The sequence below is a fragment of the Nerophis lumbriciformis genome, linkage group LG30, assembly GCF_033978685.3.
Source record: "Nerophis lumbriciformis linkage group LG30, RoL_Nlum_v2.1, whole genome shotgun sequence".
Lineage (NCBI taxonomy): Eukaryota > Metazoa > Chordata > Actinopteri > Syngnathiformes > Syngnathidae > Nerophis > Nerophis lumbriciformis.
Window position 1 is genome coordinate 28,809,817 of NC_084577.2, and position 20,270 is coordinate 28,830,086.

Genomic DNA, 20,270 nt, shown 5'->3' on the forward strand with positions numbered 1-20,270 from the left:
CGAGATCGAAACTTTATGAAAATGAATCGTAATAAAGCGCACCGGGTTATAAGGCGCACTGTCAGCTTTTGAGAAAAATTGTGGTTTTTAGGTGCGCCTTATAGTGCGGAAAATACGGTAAGCACAGTAAAGAGGAAGTGAAGAACATAATTAAGATGGAACACAATAAAAAGTGGCAGGATAATTGGAATAAGGAAACAACAGGTAGAGAGTATTACAAAGTCCAGAGGAGAGTAGGTGTAATGAGAGGAGGCAATAGAAATAGGAAGGAAGAAGACATTATTACTAGAATGAGATTAGGACATACATATCTAAATAGTTCATTAAAATTAATAGGGAAACATACTACAGGACTGTGTGATTCTTGCCAACAGCTAGAAAGTGTAGGACATGTTTTAATATATTGTAGGAAATATAATAGAGAAAGGGAAATACTGGAAAGTAAGTTAGCGAAAGAGAATATTAGGTTAGCGGTGGAAGATATATTAGGAATGCACTCAGAACACATAGGTTATAAAGCAATATGCACATATTTAAAAAATACTGGGTTAAATAAAAGAATATAGAGTAGGGATCCACCTCGGTCCACACTCCATTACAGTAGGTGGCGGTAATGCACACCACAAGGTTGCTTGCCAACCGCCATAAAAACAAAAGAAGAAGAAGATAGCATTCCAGCGTGGAAGTAGCATCCCAATGCTTCGAAGTCGTACACTCGAAGTAGCAGAGTCCGCTAAACAAAATATGGTGAGTACTATTCCTACTTTATTGCTTTCCAGCACGCACAAATAGTGTGTTATAACTATGTCGTGAGTGTGATATTCACGGGACTATGTTGTGTCTGTTCACGTGTTCACGTGTACCGGTCAAGTTGTATTTATCTCCTTCATTGATGTGCATCTTTGATCGATAGACAATTATACCTCAATTATTCCTTCATTGATGTGCATCTTTGATCGATAGACAATTATACCTCAATTATTCAATTATACATTTACACACCAATGCCGGACCGGCAGCTTTTTCGCGGCTGCAGCAGGGAAGCGAGGGCAGCCAAGGTGGCGGCGGCTTGCAGACGCTCTTGGAAGTGTAGAGCGATTTGGCAAAAATACCCGTCAATTCTGTCTATTTCATGGCTGGCTCACAGCGTGGACACTTCGTGATCAGATACGACCGACAGACGATTCTGGATGTGGATAGATCGGGCCGTTATAGGCTGAAAGATGCGGGTACTTTTGACCTCCTCGCTAGCATGGGGATTCTTCGCTGGCTACATCCAGCGGCCTCCAAAGCAGCGGAGTTAAGTGCCAGCGAGGACCGTCAACGGAAGACACGTAAGCGGTGTGAGCGGAAGCAGAAGCGGGGATGCCGAGCGGGGCTAACAACAAAGCGAAAGGCTAATCCTCAAAGAAGCGCTAGTCCGGGTGAGAAGTTTGTTAAAATAGAACTAGCCAGCGCCAGGCTGGATAATACCTGCACACATAGCAACTATTTTAGAACAATACACAACTCAAAAAATGTTTTTTCTGTGTCAAAAGTAGACATGCACTCTACTGAGGTGGCAAGTTATGATGCGTTCGGTTTATCACAACATCAAGCAAACAATCGGAAAATTCCCGTCATATCAATTCCTAGATATGGTCGAAATTATTTAAATTGCACTACACATAATAAACACCATCCATCCATCCATCCATCTTCTTCCGCTTATCCGAGGTCGGGTCGCGGGGGCAGCAGCCTAAGCAGGGAAGCCCAGACTTCCCTCTCCCCAGCCACTTCGTCCAGCTCCTCCCGGTGGATCCCGAGGCGTTCCCAGGCCAGCCGGGAGACATAGTCTTCCCAACGTGTCCTGGGTCTTCCCCGTGGCCTCCTACCGGTCGGACGTGCCCGAAACACCTCCCGAGGGAGGCGTTCGGGTGGCATCCTGACCAGATGCCCGAACCACCTCATCTGGCTCCTCTCGATATGGAGGAGCAGCGGCTTTACTTTGAGCTCCCCCCGGATGGCAGAGCTTCTCACCCTATCTCTAAGGGAGAGCCCCGCCACCCGGCGGAGGAAACTCATTTCGGCCGCTTGTACCCGTGATCTTGTCCTTTCGGTCATGACCCAAAGCTCATGACCATAGGTGAGGATGGGAACGTAGATCGACCGGTAAATCGAGAGCTTTGCCTTCTGGCTCAGCTCCTTCTTCACCACAACGGATCGATACAGCGTCCGCATTACTGAAGATGCCGCACCGATCCGCCTGTCGATCTCACGATCCACTCTTCCCTCACTCGTGAACAAGACTCCGAGGTACTTGAACTCCTCCACTTGGGGCAAGATCTCCTCCCCAACCCGGAGATGGCACTCCACCCTTTTCCGGGAGAGAACCATGGACTCGGACTTGGAGGTGCTGATTCCCATCCCAGTCGCTTCACACTCGGCTGCGAACCGATCCAGTGAGAGCTGAAGATCTTGGCCAGATGAAGCCATCAGGACCACATCATCTGCAAAAAGCAGAGACCTAATCCTGCAGCCACCAAACCAGATACCCTCAACGCCCTGACTGCGCCTAGAAATTCTGTCCATAAAGGTTATGAACAGAATCGGTGACAAAGGGCAGCCCTGGCGGAGTCCAACCCTCACTGGAAACGTGTCCGACTTACTGCCGGCAATCCGGACCAAGCTCTGACACCGATTATACAGGGAGCGAACCGCCACAATAAGACAGTCCGTTACCCCATACTCTCTGAGCACTCCCCACAGGACTTCCCGGGGTACACGGTCGAATGCCTTCTCCAAGTCCACAAAGCACATGTAGACTGGTTGGGCAAACTCCCATGCACCCTCAAGGACCCTGCCGAGAGTATAGAGCTGGTCCACAGTTCCACGACCAGGACGAAAACCACACTGTTCCTCCTGAATCCGAGGTTCGACTATCCGGCGTAGCCTCCTCTCCAGTACACCTGAATAGACCTTACCGGGAAGGCTGAGGAGTGTGATCCCACGATAGTTGGAACACACCCTCCGGTTCCCCTTCTTAAAGAGAGGAACCACCACCCCGGTCTGCCAATCCAGAGGTACCGCCCCCGATGTCCACGCGATGTTGCAGAGTCTTGTCAACCAAGACAGCCCCACAACATCCAGAGCCTTAAGGAACTCCGGGCGGATCTCATCCACCCCCGGGGCCTTGCCACCGAGGAGCTTTTTAACTACCTCGGCAACCTCAGCCCCAGAAATAGGAGAGCCCACCACAGATTCCCCAGGCCCTGCTTCCTCATAGGAAGACGTGCTGGTAGGATTGAGGAGGTCTTCGAAGTATTCTCTCCACCGATCCACAACATCCGCAGTCGAGGTCAACAGAGCACCATCCCCACCATACACGGTGTTGACACTGCACTGCTTCCCCTTCCTGAGGCGGCGGATGGTGGTCCAGAATTGCTTCGAAGCCGTCCGGAAGTCTTTTTCCATGGCCTCACCGAACTCCTCCCATGTCCGAGTTTTTGCCTCCGCGACCGCTGAAGCCGCACACCGCTTGGCCTGTCGGTACCTGTCTGCTGCGTCAGGAGTCCCATGAGCCAAAAGAACCCGATAGGACTCCTTCTTCAGCTTGACGGCATCCCTCACCGCCGGTGTCCACCAACGGGTTCTAGGATTACCGCCACGACAGGCACCAACTACCCTGCGGCCACAGCTCCAATCGGCCGCCCCGACAACAGAGGTACGGAACATCGTCCACTCGGACTCAATGTCCAGCGCCTCCCTCGTGACATGTTCAAAGTTCTTCCGGAGGTGGGAATTGAAACTCTCTCTGACAGGAGACTCTGCTAGACGTTCCCAGCAAACCCTCACAATGCGTTTGGGCCTGCCAGGTCTGTCCGGCATCCTCCCCCACCATCGCAGCCAACTCACCACCAGGTGGTGATCGGTAGAAAGCTCCGCCCCTCTCTTCACCCGAGTGTCCAAAACATGAGGCCGCAAATCCGATGACACAACTACAAAGTCGATCATGGAACTGCGGCCTAGGGTGTCCTGGTGCCAAGTGCACATATGGACACCCTTATGTTTGAACATGGTGTTTGTTATTGACAATCCGTGACGAGCACAAAAGTCCAATAACAAAACACCACTCGGGTTCAGATCCGGGCGGCCATTCTTCCCAATCACGCCTCTCCAGGTTTCACTGTCGTTGCCAACATGAGCGTTGAAGTCCCCCAGTAGAACGAGGGAATCACCCGGGGGAGCACTCTCCAGTACTCCCTCGAGTGAATCCAAAAAGGGTGGGTAATCTGAACTGCCGTTGGGCGCGTAAGCGCAAACAACAGTCAGGACCCGTCCCCCCACCCGAAGGCGGAGGGAGGCTACCCTCTCGTCCACCGGGTTGAACTCCAACGTGCAGGCTTTGAGCCGAGGGGAAACAAGAATTGCCACCCCAGCCCGTCGCCTCTCATTGCTGGCAACGCCAGAGTGGAAGAGAGTCCAGCCCCTGTCAAGAGAACTGGTTCCAGAGCCCTTGCTGTGCGTCGAAGTGAGTCCGACTATATCTAGCCGGAACTTCTCCACCTCACGCACTAGCTCAGGCTCCTTCCCCCCCAGCGAGGTGACGTTCCACGTCCCAAGAGCTAGCTTCTGTAGCCGAGGATCGGACCGCCAAGTGCCCTGCCTTCGGCTTCCGCCCAGCTCACATCGCACCCGACCTCTATGACCCCTGCTATGGGTGGTGAGCCCATTGGAGGGGGGACCCACGTTGCCTCTTCGGGCTGTGCCCGGCCGGGCCCCATGGGGACAGGCCCGGCCACCAGGCGCTCGCCATCGTGCCACACCTCCGGGCCTGGCTCCAGAGGAGGGCCCCGGTGACCCGCGTCCGGGCGAGGGAAATCTGGGTTCCTTGTTCGTGTTCTTCATAGAGGTCTTCGAGCTGCTCTTTGTCTGATCCCTCACCTAGGACCAGTTTGCCTTGGGAGACCCTACCAGGGGGCATAGAAGCCCCCGGACAACATAGCTCCTAGGATCATTGGGACACGCAAACTCCTCTACCACGTTAAGGTGGCAGCTCAGAGAGGATATAAACACAACATTATTAATATTGCTACTACGGATAATTTCAACAAAAACTCCTCAAAACAGCCCACTACCTATAATATGGGCTTCTTAAACATAAGATCATTATCTTCCAAAACGTTATTACCGTATTTTCCGCACTATAAGGCGCACCGGATTATTAGCCGCACCTTCTATGAATTACATATTTCATAATTTTGTCCACCAATAAGCCGCCCCGGACTATAAGCCGCGCCTACGCTGCGCTAAAGTGAATGTCAAAAAAACGCTGCGCTAAAGTGAATGTCAAAAAAACAGTCAGATAGTTCAGTCAAACTTTAATAATATATTGAAAACCAGCGTTCTAACAACTCTGTCCCAAAATGTACGCAAATGTGCAATCACAAACATAGTAAAATTCAAAATGGTGTAGAGCAATAAATAGCAACATAATGTTGCTCGAACGTTAATGTCACAACACACAAAATAAACATAGCGCTCACCTTCTGAAGTTATTCTTCATTCGTAAATCCTTCGAATTCTTCGTCTTCGGTGTCCGAATTGAAAAGTTGCGCAAGCGTGGGATCCAAAAATGGCCCGGCTCCGTCTCGTCAAAGTCATCGGATTCAGTGTCGCTGTTGTTGTGCAGCAGTTCTGTGAATCCTGCCTTCCGGAAAGCTCGGACCACAGTTGTGACCGAAACTATCTGCCCAGGCATTTACGATCCACTGGCAGATGTTGGCGTATGTCGACCGGCGCTATCTGCCCGTCTTAGTGAAGGTGTGTTCGCCTTCGGAGCTGTGTGAAAAAAGCCACCCGGCCTCTTCGCGTAAACTTCCCTTAACCACTCGCTCATCTTTTCTTCATCCATCCATCCCTTCGAGTTAGCTTTTATGATGACGCCGGCTGGAAAGGTCTCTTTTGGCAAGGTCTTCCTTTTGAATATCACCATGGGTGGAAGTTTCTGGCCATTAGCATGGCAAGCTAGAACCACAGTGAAGGATGACTTCTCATTCCCTGTGGTGCGAATATTCACCGTACGTGCTCCCGTTCCACAGTGCAGTTCACAGGAATATCAGTTGCTGTGAAATACGGTAGTAATCCGTGTGCGGATGGAGAGATTGCGTCTTTTTATGAACCGGATCCTTGTCGCGTAGTAGGAGCCATTTTGTGGTCTTTACAGATGTAAACAGGAAATGAAACGTACGGTGATATCCGCGCGTTTTTTCTTCTTCTTCCGGGGGCGGGTGAAGCGCTTCCTGTTCTATGGGGGCGGGTGCTTTCCTTGGCGGTTGCTTGCGTAGAAGAAGAAGCGCTTCCTGTTCTACCGGGAAAAAAGATGGCGGCTGTTTACCGAAGTTGCGAGACCGAAACTTTATGAAAATGAATCGTAATAAAGCGCACCGGGTTATAAGGCGCACTGTCAGCTTTTGAGAAAAATTGTGGTTTTTAGGTGCGCCTTATAGTGCGGAAAATACGGTACTAAATCTTGTCTTGTTTCTGATGCTATGTTTTTTATGCTCATCAATGCACTGCTTGAGTCCGAGCACACGACTGCTTTTCTTGCTTTATTTTCTTCTATCCAATGAATTGCCATATAAATTGCTACCAATTCTCCCGTAAAAACAGATAACTTATCACTAATTCTTTTATTTAATACTATGTTTCCTTGTGGGATAACAGCTGCTGCTCCTACCTTATTATTTATAGTTTTTGATGCATCTGTGTACACCATGATGTTGTCTAAAAACGTTTCCTCAATCCATTGTTCTATCTGGTAACTATTTAAATTTCTATTCTTTAGTAATTGCATGTTTACATTTGGGTTTTCATACATCCACGCTGGTATTGCAGGGATTGGTACTGTAGGGCTAACTTTAATATTATCAATTTGAGCTTTATTACATATGTCTCCTATTATCCACCCGAAACTATTCATTTTTTTCTTCTCTTTTTCTTGGCAGTTTAGTAACACTTGATGGGTTGGATGTCCTTGCTTGGACCCTTTTAAGTTTGCCCAATAAACTGCTGACAATTGATCTCTCCTCATATCTAAAGGTTTTTCATTCATCTCTACTTGTAATGCTGCAACTGGGGTTGATTTTGTAGCTCCACAACATAACCTTAAAGCCTGTGATTGGATCCTGTCTATTTTCCCAAGTAATGTTTTTGAATCAGATTGATAAATAATGCATCCATAATCAATAACAGAACGAATTAAAGTCATATATATTGCTTTCAATGTCTGCCTATCAGCCCCCCAATCTTTACCCCTCAAAGCCCTCATTATATTTAACACCTTTTTACTTTTCTCCACTATTTTGCTGATGTGGGTTGACCAGTTAATATTTTTATCAAACCATATACCCAAATATTTAAAAACTTGTACCTCTTCTATATTTTCTCCATAGAGTTTAATTTGGAGCTTGTTTTGTACTTTCCTCTTTGTAAAATTTATGACTTTTGTCTTTCCAACAGAGAATCTTAAACCCCAAGCCGTTCCCCATTCTTCAACATTATTTACCGCTTTTTGAATCTTCTTTTCTATATGATTAGTATTTCTACCTCTCTTCCACATCACACCATCATCAGCAAACAGTGCCACATCCACTAACCCTTCTACTTCACTAAAAACTTCATTTATCATTATTGAAAATAATACTGGACTTATTATACTTCCTTGCGGGGTCCCATTTTCCACTTCATATACTCTGCTGTATTCATTCTCTATTTTTACTAATATTTTTCTACTTGTTAAGAAGTCTTTTATCCATCTATACATTTTCCCTCTAATCCCAATTTTATTTAGTTTTATCAGCAACCCCTGTTTCCACAACATATCATAAGCTTTCTCTATATCAAAAAATACTGCAATAATACTTTCTTTATTTATTTGTCCCTTTCTAATTTCCTCTTCCAGCTGCACTGCTGGGTCGTTTGTGTTTCTTGCTTTGCGAAATCCACTTTGGTAATTTTTTATTATTTCTTTTGACTCTAAATAATATACTAGTCTTTCATTAATCATTTTTTCCATTACTTTGCCCAAATTTGAGGTCAATGCTATCGGCCTATAATTACCTGCCTCTTCCGGATCTTTCCCTGGTTTGCATATTGGAATTATTACAGCTTCTTTCCACTCTGCTGGTAATTTTCCTTCTTCATATATCCTATTATATAATTTCAAGACCACTTCTTTGCCAATCCTACTTAGGTTTTTGATCATTTGATAACTCACCTGGTCTTTTCCTGGTGTTGTATTTTTAACCTTTTTCAATATTCGAACCATTTCATTCAAAGAAAATTTCATATCTATAGTGTTGGTTACCCTATTATCGTTGTCTTCCATCATTTCCCCAATATTTAAACTAATTGTTTCTTCTCTCTTTTGTATTTCTACATTTCTCAAATTATCATTACTGTGCACTTTAACAAATGTTTTTGCTAAAAGTTCTGCTTTTTCTTTATTTTCTACCACACACCGTGTCCCATCTTTCATCACATGATTTTTATGTTCATTTCTGATCCCTGACATTTTCTTGATCATTCCCCACACTTGGCCTAAAGGAGTAGTTCTATTTAATGATTCACAAAACTTTCTCCAGTAGTGTTTTCTTGTCTTTTTAATAACATACCTTACTTTAGCTTGGTGCCTTTTATATTGGATCATATCTTGGAAATTATGTGTTCTTCTCAATATTCTAAATGCTCTATTCCGTTCTTTTATTGCGTCTGTGCACGCTTGTGTCCACCACGGCACTATCTTCCTTCTTTTCCCTATACTACTCCTTGGTATACTCTTTTTGGCTGCTTCCATTATGCACTTTGTAATATCTGTATTCAGTTGTTCAATATCTTGATTTATATCCACTTCCTTTAATGTCATGTCGGTACTTTCCCTATATTGTCCCCAGTCACCGTGATTATACTTCCATCTTCCTTCTATTTTAGTGCTTTCTGTCCTTTGGTTTATGTTTATGTGAATGAATATTGGGTAGTGATCACTTCCTATAGTGCTGTCTTTATTTACTTCCCACTCTACCTTTCCTGCTAACCCTTGTGACACTAGTGTTAAATCTATTGCTGTTTCTTTACCCGTAACTACATCTAACCTTGTTCCCGACCCATCATTCACACACACCAGTTCTTTTTCCTCCAAAAATGCTTCCAATGTTTCCCCATTCCAGTCATCCCTTTCACCCCACATTGTGCTATGTGCATTAAAGTCACCACACCAAATGATATTGCCACTCCAGTGCTCGACTATTGTTTCTAGTTGATGAATTTGTAATTTCTTGCACGGATTATAGAAGTTTAGCACTTTGTATCTTTCTTTATTATTCCATACTTCTACCCCTACTATTTCTAGTTCTTGTTTTTCTTTTAATATTGTATATTGCATATCTTCTTTAATAAATATGGCACATCCTCCTCCTTGCCCATCATTCCTATCTTTACGTATTGTTATGTATCCTTTTATTATAAAGCTCAATTTTGGCTTCAGCCAGGTTTCTTGAATACATAGTATATGTGGTTTATTTTTCATATTATTAATATAACCCTTTAGTTCCTGTCCGTTTGCTATTAAACTTCTGGCATTCCACTGAACAATTAACATGGCGTTGGATTGTGGTAACATGACTCGGTCTCGTCTACTCTCTGTAGTTCACCTTGTACCTGTTCCCAAGATAGTTCTTTTAAATTTAAGAACTTTGCTGCTGCTTTGACAATTATTTTGATCTTCTCAGTTTTATTTCTTGCCTGTTCTGTGCAGTTTATTACATATGCCAGGAACACAACTAGCTTGTCCATGGAAAGTCCTGTATTTGCTGCCTCTTGTTTTTTATTACTTGAACTATTGTCACATCTGTCTTGTTCTGATCTATTCTCACTTCTATCTTGTTCTACACTTTCTTTATTTCTTACTTTAACTGCCTCTGCGTATGTAATATTTCTTTCTACTCTGATTTGCTGTACTTCTGTTGCCTGTTTCCTAATGACACATCCTCCATACGCTGCTGTGTGATTCCCGCCACAGTTACAACACTTGACCAGTATATTGTCTCCACATTGTCCGTATTCATGCTCTCCTCCACACCTTCCACATCTCAACTTAGCATGGCACACACTGGCTATGTGCCCATAGCGTTGGCACTTGAAACAGCGTACTGGGGGTGGGACGTAAGCTCTAACGTAAAAGCTTCAAAACCCAATCATAATTCTTTGCGGTAGGACTTCCTCGACAAACTGTACTAATACAGATTCGCTCTCCGTCTTTTCTCCATTTCTAAATGCCATCATTCTTGTCATCATCTTGACAGTACCCCCTTTTATTTGTCTTTTCAATTCTTCTAAATTTTCACCCCTTGGGATTCCTGTCACTACTCCTCTTGCCCCCTTTCGTTCCCCCACTTCCACTTTTTCCTTTATTATCTTATTGCACAGTTTTTGCAACCGCATTGCTTTGTTCTTTTGCTCTCCATTTTTGCATTGAATCAAAAGTCGTCCGTCCCTGAGCACCTTCGCTATCTCCACCTCTCCGATGTCCTTCTTTAACCCCTTAACCAGTGTCATCAAACTTATGTCATTCATGTCTTGACCTGATTTAAATGTATATATGATCCTGTAATTATCTTCCATAGTCTTTTTCCTCTTTTCTACTTCTTCATCTTCTTCGTGTACTCTTTTAGCACTCGATTTTCCTTCATGCCCTCCACTCCCCTTCTTTCCTCTCTCCCCTCTAGTCCTATCCACGTCCATACTTTCCTCATAAATCCCGTCACTATCCCCTTCCATCTCGATCCAGTCACAATACAGCTTATGCACAACCGCCAAGGAGATTTAGATACGCTCACTTGTTAGCCACCACTCCTTGTTTTACTTCCGCCTTCGTTAACACGTCCTCGCCGAGACGGTCCGTACACGAGAGCCACTTTCGGGGTCATTTTCTCTCACGTCATTTCCTCTTACTTACGTCATTTCCTCTTACGTCATTGACAGCGATCGATAGAATCCAAATCTCCTGAAAATGGTGGTGTCACTGAATGACATTTGCCTTTATCTTTCCCAGGGGACTTACAGGTAAAAGCCAGTAAATTAGAATATTTTGAAAAACTTGATTTATTTCAGTAATGGCATTCAAAAGGTGTAACTTGTACATTATATTTATTCATTGCACACAGACTGATGCATTCAAATGTTTATTTCATTTAATTTTGATGATTTGAAGTGGCAACAAATGAAAATCCAAAATTCCGTGTGTCACAAAATTAGAATATTACTTAAGGCTAATACAAAAAAGGGATTTTTAGAAATGTTGGCCAACTGAAAAGTATGAAAATGAAAAATATGAGCATGTACAATACTCAATACTTGGTTGGAGCTCCTTTTGCCTCAATTACTGCGTTAATGCGGCGTGGCATGGAGTCGATGAGTTTCTGGCACTGCTCAGGTGTTATGAGAGCCCAGGTTGCTCTGATAGTGGCCTTCAACTCTTCTGCGTTTTTGGGTCTGGCATTCTGCATCTTCCTTTTCACAATACCCCACAGATTTTCTATGGGGCTAAGGTCAGGGGAGTTGGCGGGCCAATTTAGAACAGAAATACCATGGTCCGTAAACCAGGCACGGGTAGATTTTGCGCTGTGTGCAGGCGCCAAGTCCTGTTGGAACTTGAAATCTCCATCTCCATAGAGCAGGTCAGCAGCAGGAAGTATGAAGTGCTCTAAAACTTGCTGGTAGACGGCTGCGTTGACCCTGGATCTCAGGAAACAGAGTGGACCGACACCAGCAGATGACATGGCACCCCAAACCATCACCCAACCATGCAAATGTTGCATTTCCTTTGGAAATCGAGGTCCCAGAGTCTGGAGGAAGACAGGAGAGGCACAGGATCCACGTTGCCTGAAGTCTAGTGTAAAGTTTCCACCATCAGTGATGGTTTGGGGTGCCATGTCATCTGCTGGTGTCGGTCCACTCTGTCTCCTGAGATCCAGGGTCAACGCAGCCGTCTACCAGCAAGTTTTAGAGCACTTCATGCTTCCTGCTGCTGACCTGCTCTATGGAGATGGAGATTTCAAGTTCCAACAGGACTTGGCGCCTGCACACAGCGCAAAATCTACCCGTGCCTGGTTTACGGACCATGGTATTTCTGTTCTAAATTGGCCCGCCAACTCCCCTGACCTTAGCCCCATAGAAAATCTGTGGGGTATTGTGAAAAGGAAGATGCAGAATGCCAGACCCAAAAACGCAGAAGAGTTGAAGGCCACTATCAGAGCAACCTGGGCTCTCATAACACCTGAGCAGTGCCAGAAACTCATCGACTCCATGCCACGCCGCATTAACGCAGTAATTGAGGCAAAAGGAGCTCCAACCAAGTATTGAGTATTGTACATGCTCATATTTTTCATTTTCATACTTTTCAGTTGGCCAACATTTCTAAAAATCCCTTTTTTGTATTAGCCTTAAGTAATATTCTAATTTTGTGACACACGGAATTTTGGATTTTCATTTGTTGCCACTTCAAATCATCAAAATTAAATGAAATAAACATTTGAATGCATCAGTCTGTGTGCAATGAATAAATATAATGTACAAGTTACACCTTTTGAATGCAATTACTGAAATAAATCAAGTTTTTCAAAATATTCTAATTTACTGGCTTTTACCTGTATGTCAAACACCAGCAGGCTTCGAAAAATTCCAGGCGGAGTGTTAGGGAACTTCTGTCTTCGTGGTAACGTGCAAAAAATATTAATTAATATATAATACTGTTAAATGTCTGTATTTAAAATCAACATTATTGTTGAAACCATTTCACTAATATTAATTAATATATATAATACTGTTAAATGTCTGTACTTAAACATAAAATAAAAAAAACAAGTATCCTTCCAGCATACTTGCCAACCTTGAGACCCCCGATTTCGGGAGGTGGGGGGGGGGGGGGGGGGGGGCGTTTATCAACAACACCCAGAAACGCCGTTGGCTTCGCTGGTCCTGAGCTCATCTAAGATGGACTGATACAAAGTGGAAAAGTGTTCTGTGGTCTGACGAGTCCACATTTCAAATTGTTTTTGGAAACTGTGGTCGTCGTGTCCTCCGGACCAAAGACGAAAAGAACCATCCAGATTGTTATAGGCGCAAAGTGTAAAAGCCAGCATGTGTGATGGTATGGGGTGTATTAGTGCCCAAGACATGGGTAACTTACACATCTGTGAAGGCACCATTGATGCTGAAAGGTACATACAGGTTTTGGAGCAACATATGTTGCCATCCAAGCAACGTCACCATGGACGCCCCTGCTTATTTCAGCAAGATAATGCCAAGCCATGTGTTACATCAACGTGGCTTCATAGTAAAAGAGTGCGGGTACTAGACTGGCCTGCCTGTAGTCCAGACCTGTCTCCCATTGAAAATGCGTGGCGCATTATGAAGCCTAAAATAGCACAACGGAGACCCCCGGACTGTTGAACAACTTAAGCTGTACATCAAGCAAGAATGGGAAAGAATTCCACCTGAGAAGCTTCAAAAATGTGTCTCCTCAGTTCCCAATCGTTTATTGAGTGTTGTTAAAAGGAAAGGCCATGTAACACAGTGGTGAACATGCCTTTTCCCAACTACTTTGGCACGTGTTGCAGCCATGAAATTCTAAGTTAATTATTATTTGCAAAAAAAAAAAAAAAAGTTTATGAGTTTGAACATCAAATATGTTGTCTTTGTAGCATATTCAACTGAATATGGGTTGAAAAGGATTGGCAAATCATTGTATTCCGTTTATATTTACATCTAACACAATTTTTCCCAACTCATATGGAAACGGGGTTTGTACTTTTAAAACTTTTTTCTTACTACTTTTTACCTTCTTTTTACTTTTACTTACTGGTACTTTTAATTATCTTATCTTCTTTTCCTTACCTTTTACCTTCTATTTTATTTTTACCTTATTTTACTTATGAATACCTTTTTTACCTTTTTTTAAAACATTTTTGTAAACTTATTTTTGCCTTCTTTGACTTTTTTTTTTAGCTTTGTTCTTACTACTTTTGACCTTCTTTTCACAATATCTTACCTTCTTATCTTTTTATCTTCTTTTACTGTCTTATACCATATTTTACTTGCTTTTTGCCTTTTTTGATTACCTTTTGCCTTCTTTTTACTTTCTTTTTTGCTTTATTTTCTCTTAAAACATTTTCTGACTTGTTACCTTCTTTTTACTTACTTTTTACCGTGCTGCAGGCATTTCCCCCTTTTTTTTTTAGCTGAATGAGGATGTCGTCGTGGCTTGTGCAGCCCTTTGAGACACTCGTGATTTAGGGCTGTATAAGTAAACTTTGATTGATTGCTTATGCAAGATGCAGGCACTAACTGGAAGAAAACACATATTGCTAGAAGTCTTCTGTCAGGTTCAAATACAGGACATCTGTTACACAAGACAAAAGGCAAGGAATCAAACAGAGACAGAATTCAATTTGGACTCAATTGAGGAGAGACGGCTTCAACCTGTAACCTCTTACAGTGTCTTAGCACGCTCTGACGAAGAAGGTTCTCGTCTCCTCTTTTAATTCAGATGTTCCATGTTCACGCACCAACATATGTCACAATAGGAATGGGGAGGTATGTAAAACAGTCATTGTTTTTGGTCGCTTTGAAGTCCAAGAAGAGGACTTCTCGGGCTTGGCTCTTCCTGGATCCAGCTGGGGCAGGTGTTGGAGGACAATGGACAACCCCTCCCGTCTCCTGTCCACAGTGACTTCAAGAGGGCAGCGTGTCGTAAATAGCGTTGACCAAATAGTTGGAAGAGAGTTTGTGAATTACTTCAAAGAGAGTTCGTTTAACACTTCAAAGAGAGTTCCTCCAGGAGTTGAGCACATCCTGCCATCTGTCCGTGCTGAACTCACAGTGGCGTTTCACGAGACTTCATCCTTTTGTTAGGCCTCGAAATACAGCATTCATAATACAACATTTGAAATACAGCATTCATAATACAACATTTCTTTTGTGATAACTTACAAACAATTATTCCAACATCTTCCCCCCCCATACACAGTGTATCTGAAAAAACTAAGTTTAAAAAAATAAAATAATATTGCTGAATAGAGGATATGTCCAATATTTATATTTTTGACAGTCCATACCATTTATGAGGACGTTTCTCACAGCCATTTCTGTACAATTTGCAGTTTGCACGTCCAGTCCGGACGCAGTAAATAAAGACGCAAAACAACTCTTGCAGAACAGTCAGTCTTGATAAATCACACCGCGTGTGCTAAATAATTCCTGTAAATGTGCATCTTCTCCTCCCAGTGTTGTGGGAGGATTTTTACAATACATTCTGCATGTTCATGATGGATTGCACCCCTTATTCTACTCACTTAAGAGACACAATCCTCTGCTCACAAGTTTGGTAATTGATCATCGCAACAAAGTAACGATCCCTTTTTGTTTTTGTCTTTCCAACAGGCACCCAGCTGGGCAAAACCTGGTCCTGTGTAAGTCCTTCAAGTATCTTGTTTGCCAGTAGTACATGATGCTTGTATTACTGTAGTAGGACATTATTGCTAAATACTGATAAGTTGAAGACAAACATAGTTTATTGTACTGTAGATATTATAGTAACAACATTTACTTAATGTTTTTAGATTCTCTCTGAGAAATGCACCACTTCTCATGTTCATTGTCATTTTCAATGCAATGCAGCTCTCAGGTGAGTGTGTTTTTTTTTTTTTTTTTTACATTCTTTTACCTTCTTTTACTTACTTTTGATCTTTTTACTGTCTTTTACCTTCTTTTGACATTGTTTTACCCTTTTGTATGTACATTTTACCATCTTTAATCTTTTTTATTACCGTATTTTTCAGACTATAAGTGGCAGTTTTTTTCATAGTTTGGCCGGGGGTGCGACTTATACTCAGGAGCAACTTATGTGTGAAATGATTAACACATTAGCGTAAAATATCAAATATTATTATTTATCTCATTCACGTAAGAGACTAGACGTGTAAGATTTCATGGGATTTAGCGATTAGATTGTTTGGTAAACGTATAGCATGTTCTATATGTTATAGTTATTTGAGTGACTCTTACCATAATATGTTACGTTAACATATCAGTTGGTTATTTATGCCTCATATAACGTACACTTATTCAGCCCGTTGTTCACTATTCTTTATTTATTTTAAATTGCCTTTCAAATGTCTATTCTTGCTGTTGGCTTTTATCATATAAATTTCCCCCAAAAATGCGACTTATATATGTCTTTTTCCTTCTTTATTATGCATTTTCGGCCGGTGCAACTTATACTCCGGAGCGACTTATACTCCGAAAAATACTGTACTTTTTACCATATTTTACCGTCTTTCACCTTCTTTTAACATTGTTTTTACCCTTTTTTCCCATCTTATCTTTTTTTTTTTTTACTTACTTTTTACCATATTTGACCATCTTATACCTTCTTTTAACATTGTGCTAACCATTTTTATGTATGTTTTACCAAATGTTTTCCTTTTTTACTTACTTTTTACCATATTTCACCATCTTATACCTTCTTTTAACATTGTGCTAACCATTTTTATGTATGTTTTACCAAATTTTTTCCTTTTTTACTTACTTTTTACCATATTTGACCATCTTATACCTTCTTTTAACATTGTGCTAACCATTGTTATGTATGTTTTACCAAATCTTTTCCTTTTTTACTTACTTTTTACCATATTTGACCATCTTATACCTTCTTTTAACATTGTGCTAACCATTTTTATGTATGTTTTGCCAAATTTTTTCCTTTTTTACTTACTTTTTACCATATTTCACCTTTTTTTGTATGTCTTTTATGGTCTTTTATCTTATTTAACCTATTATTTACCCTCTTTTACTTGCCTATTGACGTGTGACGTCATCAAGGGTTTCAACGGAGCTGTGTTTGTTAGCTTTAGCACTTAGCAGCGCACTCTCTTTTGAATCTTTTCCCCGGCTTGTGTTACCTCTTCTTAAAGGGGAACATTATCACAATTTCAGAAGGGTTAAAACAATTAAAAATCAGTTCCCAGTGGCTTATTTTATTTTTCGAAGTTTTTTTCAAAATTTTACCCATCACGCAATATCCCTAAAAAAAGCTTTTAAGTGCCTGATTTTAGCCATCGTTATATACACCCGTCCATTTTCCTGTGACGTCACATAGTGAAGCCAACACAAACAAACATGGCGGAAAGAACAGCAAGCTATAGCGACATTAGCTCGGATTCAGACTCGGATTTCAGCGGCTTAAGCGATTCAACAGATTAGGCATGTATTGAAACGGATGGTTGTAGTGTGGAGGCAGGTAGCGAAAACCAAATTGAAGAAGAAACTGAAGCTATTGAGCCATATCGGTTTGAACCGTATGCGAGCGAAACCGACGAAAACGACACGACGAATTCAGCGATCGCCTTCTAACCAACGATTGGTATGTGTTTGTTTGGCATTAAAGGAAACTAACAACTATGAACTAGGTTTACAGCATATGAAATACATTTGGCAACAACATGCACTTTGAGAGTGCTAACACCCCAGTTTTCATCAATTAATATATTCTGTAGACATACCCTCATGTCAGCATGCCAGGGAAGCTTGGGTCGATATTCTTCTCTTGATCATCTTCGGGACGGTGTGAGCCAAGACATCCAGGGGGTTTAGCTCGCTCGTCTGCGGGAACAAACGGCCGCCATTGCTTGCCGTGCTACCGAGGTCCTTTGTCCCTGAATTGCTCACACACTCCGGCAGGTTTAATGGGGGTCTGGCGGCAGATTTCTTTGACTTTATAGTTGGAAATGCATCTGCTTTGAGTGTCGCAGGATATCCACACATTCTTGCCATCTCTGTCGTAGCATAGCTTTCGTCGGTAAAGTGTGCGGAACAAACGTCCAATTTCTTGCCACTTTGGCATCTTTGGGCCACTGGTGCAACTTGAATCCGCCGTCCCTGTTCGTGTTGTTGCACCCTCCGACAACACACCGACGAGGCATGATGTCTCCAAGGTACGGAAAACAGTCGAAAAAACGGAAAATAACAGAGCTGATTTGACTCGGTGTTTGAGAAAATGGCGGATTGCTTCCCGATGTGACGTCATCGCTCCGAGAGCGAATAATAGAAAGGCGTTTAGTTCGCCAAAATTCACCCATTTAGAGTTCAGAAATCGGTTAAAAAAATATATGGTCTTTTTTCTGCAACATCAAGGTATATATTGACGCTTACCGTATTTTCCGCACTATAAGGCGCACCTAAAAACCACAAATTTTCTCAAAAGCTGACAGTGCGCCTTATAACCCGGTGCGCTTTATATATGGATAAATATTAAGATTCATTTTCATAAAGTTTCGGTCTCGCAACTAAGGTAAACAGCCGCCATCTTTTTTCCCGGTAGAACAGGAAGCGCTTCTTCTTCTACGCAAGCAACCGCAGAGGTAAGCACCCGCCCCCATAGAACAGGAAGCGCTTCTTCTTCTACTGTAAGCAACCACCCGCCCGCGTAGAAGAAGAAAAAGCGCGCGGATATTATCATTTCCTTTGTGTGTTTACATCTGTAAAGACCACAAAATGGCTCCTACAAAGCGACAGGGATCCGGTTCATGAAAAGACGCAATCTCTCCATCCGCACATGGATTACTATTTCACAGCAACTGATATTCCTGTGAACCGCACCGTGGATACAACGGGAGCACGTACGGTGAATATTCGCACCACAGGGAATGAGAAGTCATCCTTCACTGTGGTTCTAGCTTGCCATGCTAATGGCCAGAAACTTCCACCCATGGTGATATTAAAAAAGGAAGACCTTGCCAAAAGAGACCTTTCCAGCCGGCGTCATCATAAAAGCTAACTCGAAAGGATGGATGAAGAAAAGATGAGCGAGTGGTTAAGGTAAGTTTAAGTTTACGCGAAGAGGCCGGGTGGCTTTTTTCACGCAGCTCTGTCCATGTTGATATACGACTCCATGCGCGCCCACATCACGCTGGTTTTAATATATTATTAAAGTTTGACTGACCTATTTGACTGTTTTTTTGACATTCCTTTAGCGCAGTTAGATGCGGCTTACAACACGGGGCGGCTTATAGGTGGACAAAGTTTTGAAATATGCCGTTCATTGAAGGCGCGGCTTTTAACCCAGGGCGCCTTATGGTGCGGAAAATACGGTACATAGGTCTGGTGATAATGTTCCCCTCTAATAAAGAGATTGAATGCGCTTCCATGGCTGTCATATCTTCTTGTCAACAAACGGGGTATTGTTTGGATGGTAAGCTTGTCACGTCAATCATTGATTTGTTGTTCATTATTCCCGTTGCGTGCGTATGTTGTCGTCGTCTGCTGTGTCACAGTGTGATGTCGCCTCTTTCCTTTGCTTGTCTTGCAGAAAGTGCAGAAATACGAGGGGAGATCGGAGGGAATGTGACTTTTACTTGCCCTGTGGATGAAGGAGAGAACATTACTTTCTTCTACCTTCAGAAGAATGGTGTCTTTGTAAATGGCTTCCATCGTGATCACGATCTCGAAGAGGCATGGAACAACACCAGGGTGGTGAAAGGCATAACCATAGTAGAAATGTTTCACTTGAACGCCTCACACAACGGGGAGTACCAGTGCATCATTTCATACGAAGAAGGCAGCGTTCCTGAAACTACAAAAATACACCTCATTGTCACAGGTACACACGCTACAAACATACACTTTATTGTCACAGGTACACACGCTACAAACATACACCTTATTGTCACAGGTACACACGCTACAAACATACACCTTATTGTCACAGGTACACACGCTACAAACATACACCTTATTGTCACAGGTACACACGCTACAAACATACACCTTATTGTCACAGGTACACACGCTACAAACATACACCTCATTGTCACAGGTACACACGCTACAAACATACACCTTATTGTCACAGGTACACACGCGACAGACGTCTATGGAGGTTCATCCTGGTCTTTCATTCAAATTATGCCCACAATTTCATTGAAAAAAAAATTGGTGTAAAACAATTCAGTGTCTAAAAATTCAGTGCTTTTTACATTATCTTACCTTCTTTTACTTACCTTTGACCTTCTTCTACCCTATTTTACTTACTTTTTTGCCTTCTTTTTACCTTTTACTGTCTTTCTACATATATATTTTTTAATTTTTACTTCTTTTTACGTTTTTTAATTACATTTGACCTTTTTGACATTATCTTACTTTCTTTTACTTACCTTTTACATTTTCGTTTTACCGCC

General features: G+C 42.6%; 1 protein-coding gene across 3 annotated transcripts in view; it reads left to right on the plus strand.

Moving 5' to 3' along the window:
• The first annotated feature begins 672 nt into the window (after window positions 1-672).
• LOC133572828 (uncharacterized) overlaps window positions 673-20,270 on the plus strand; it is a 47,286-nt gene continuing 27,688 nt past the window's right edge. For 2 of the 3 annotated variants that reach the window (XM_061925864.2, XM_061925865.2), the window contains exon 1: window positions 18,942-19,693. In XM_061925864.2, coding sequence (XP_061781848.1) covers window positions 19,126-19,693 — 568 coding nt within the window. In that variant the 5' untranslated portion in view covers window positions 18,942-19,125. Of the gene's footprint in view, window positions 748-15,477; window positions 15,507-15,656; window positions 15,722-18,941; window positions 19,694-20,270 lie in introns of those variants that run through there. The other variant, XM_061925866.2, reaches the window with a different exon arrangement.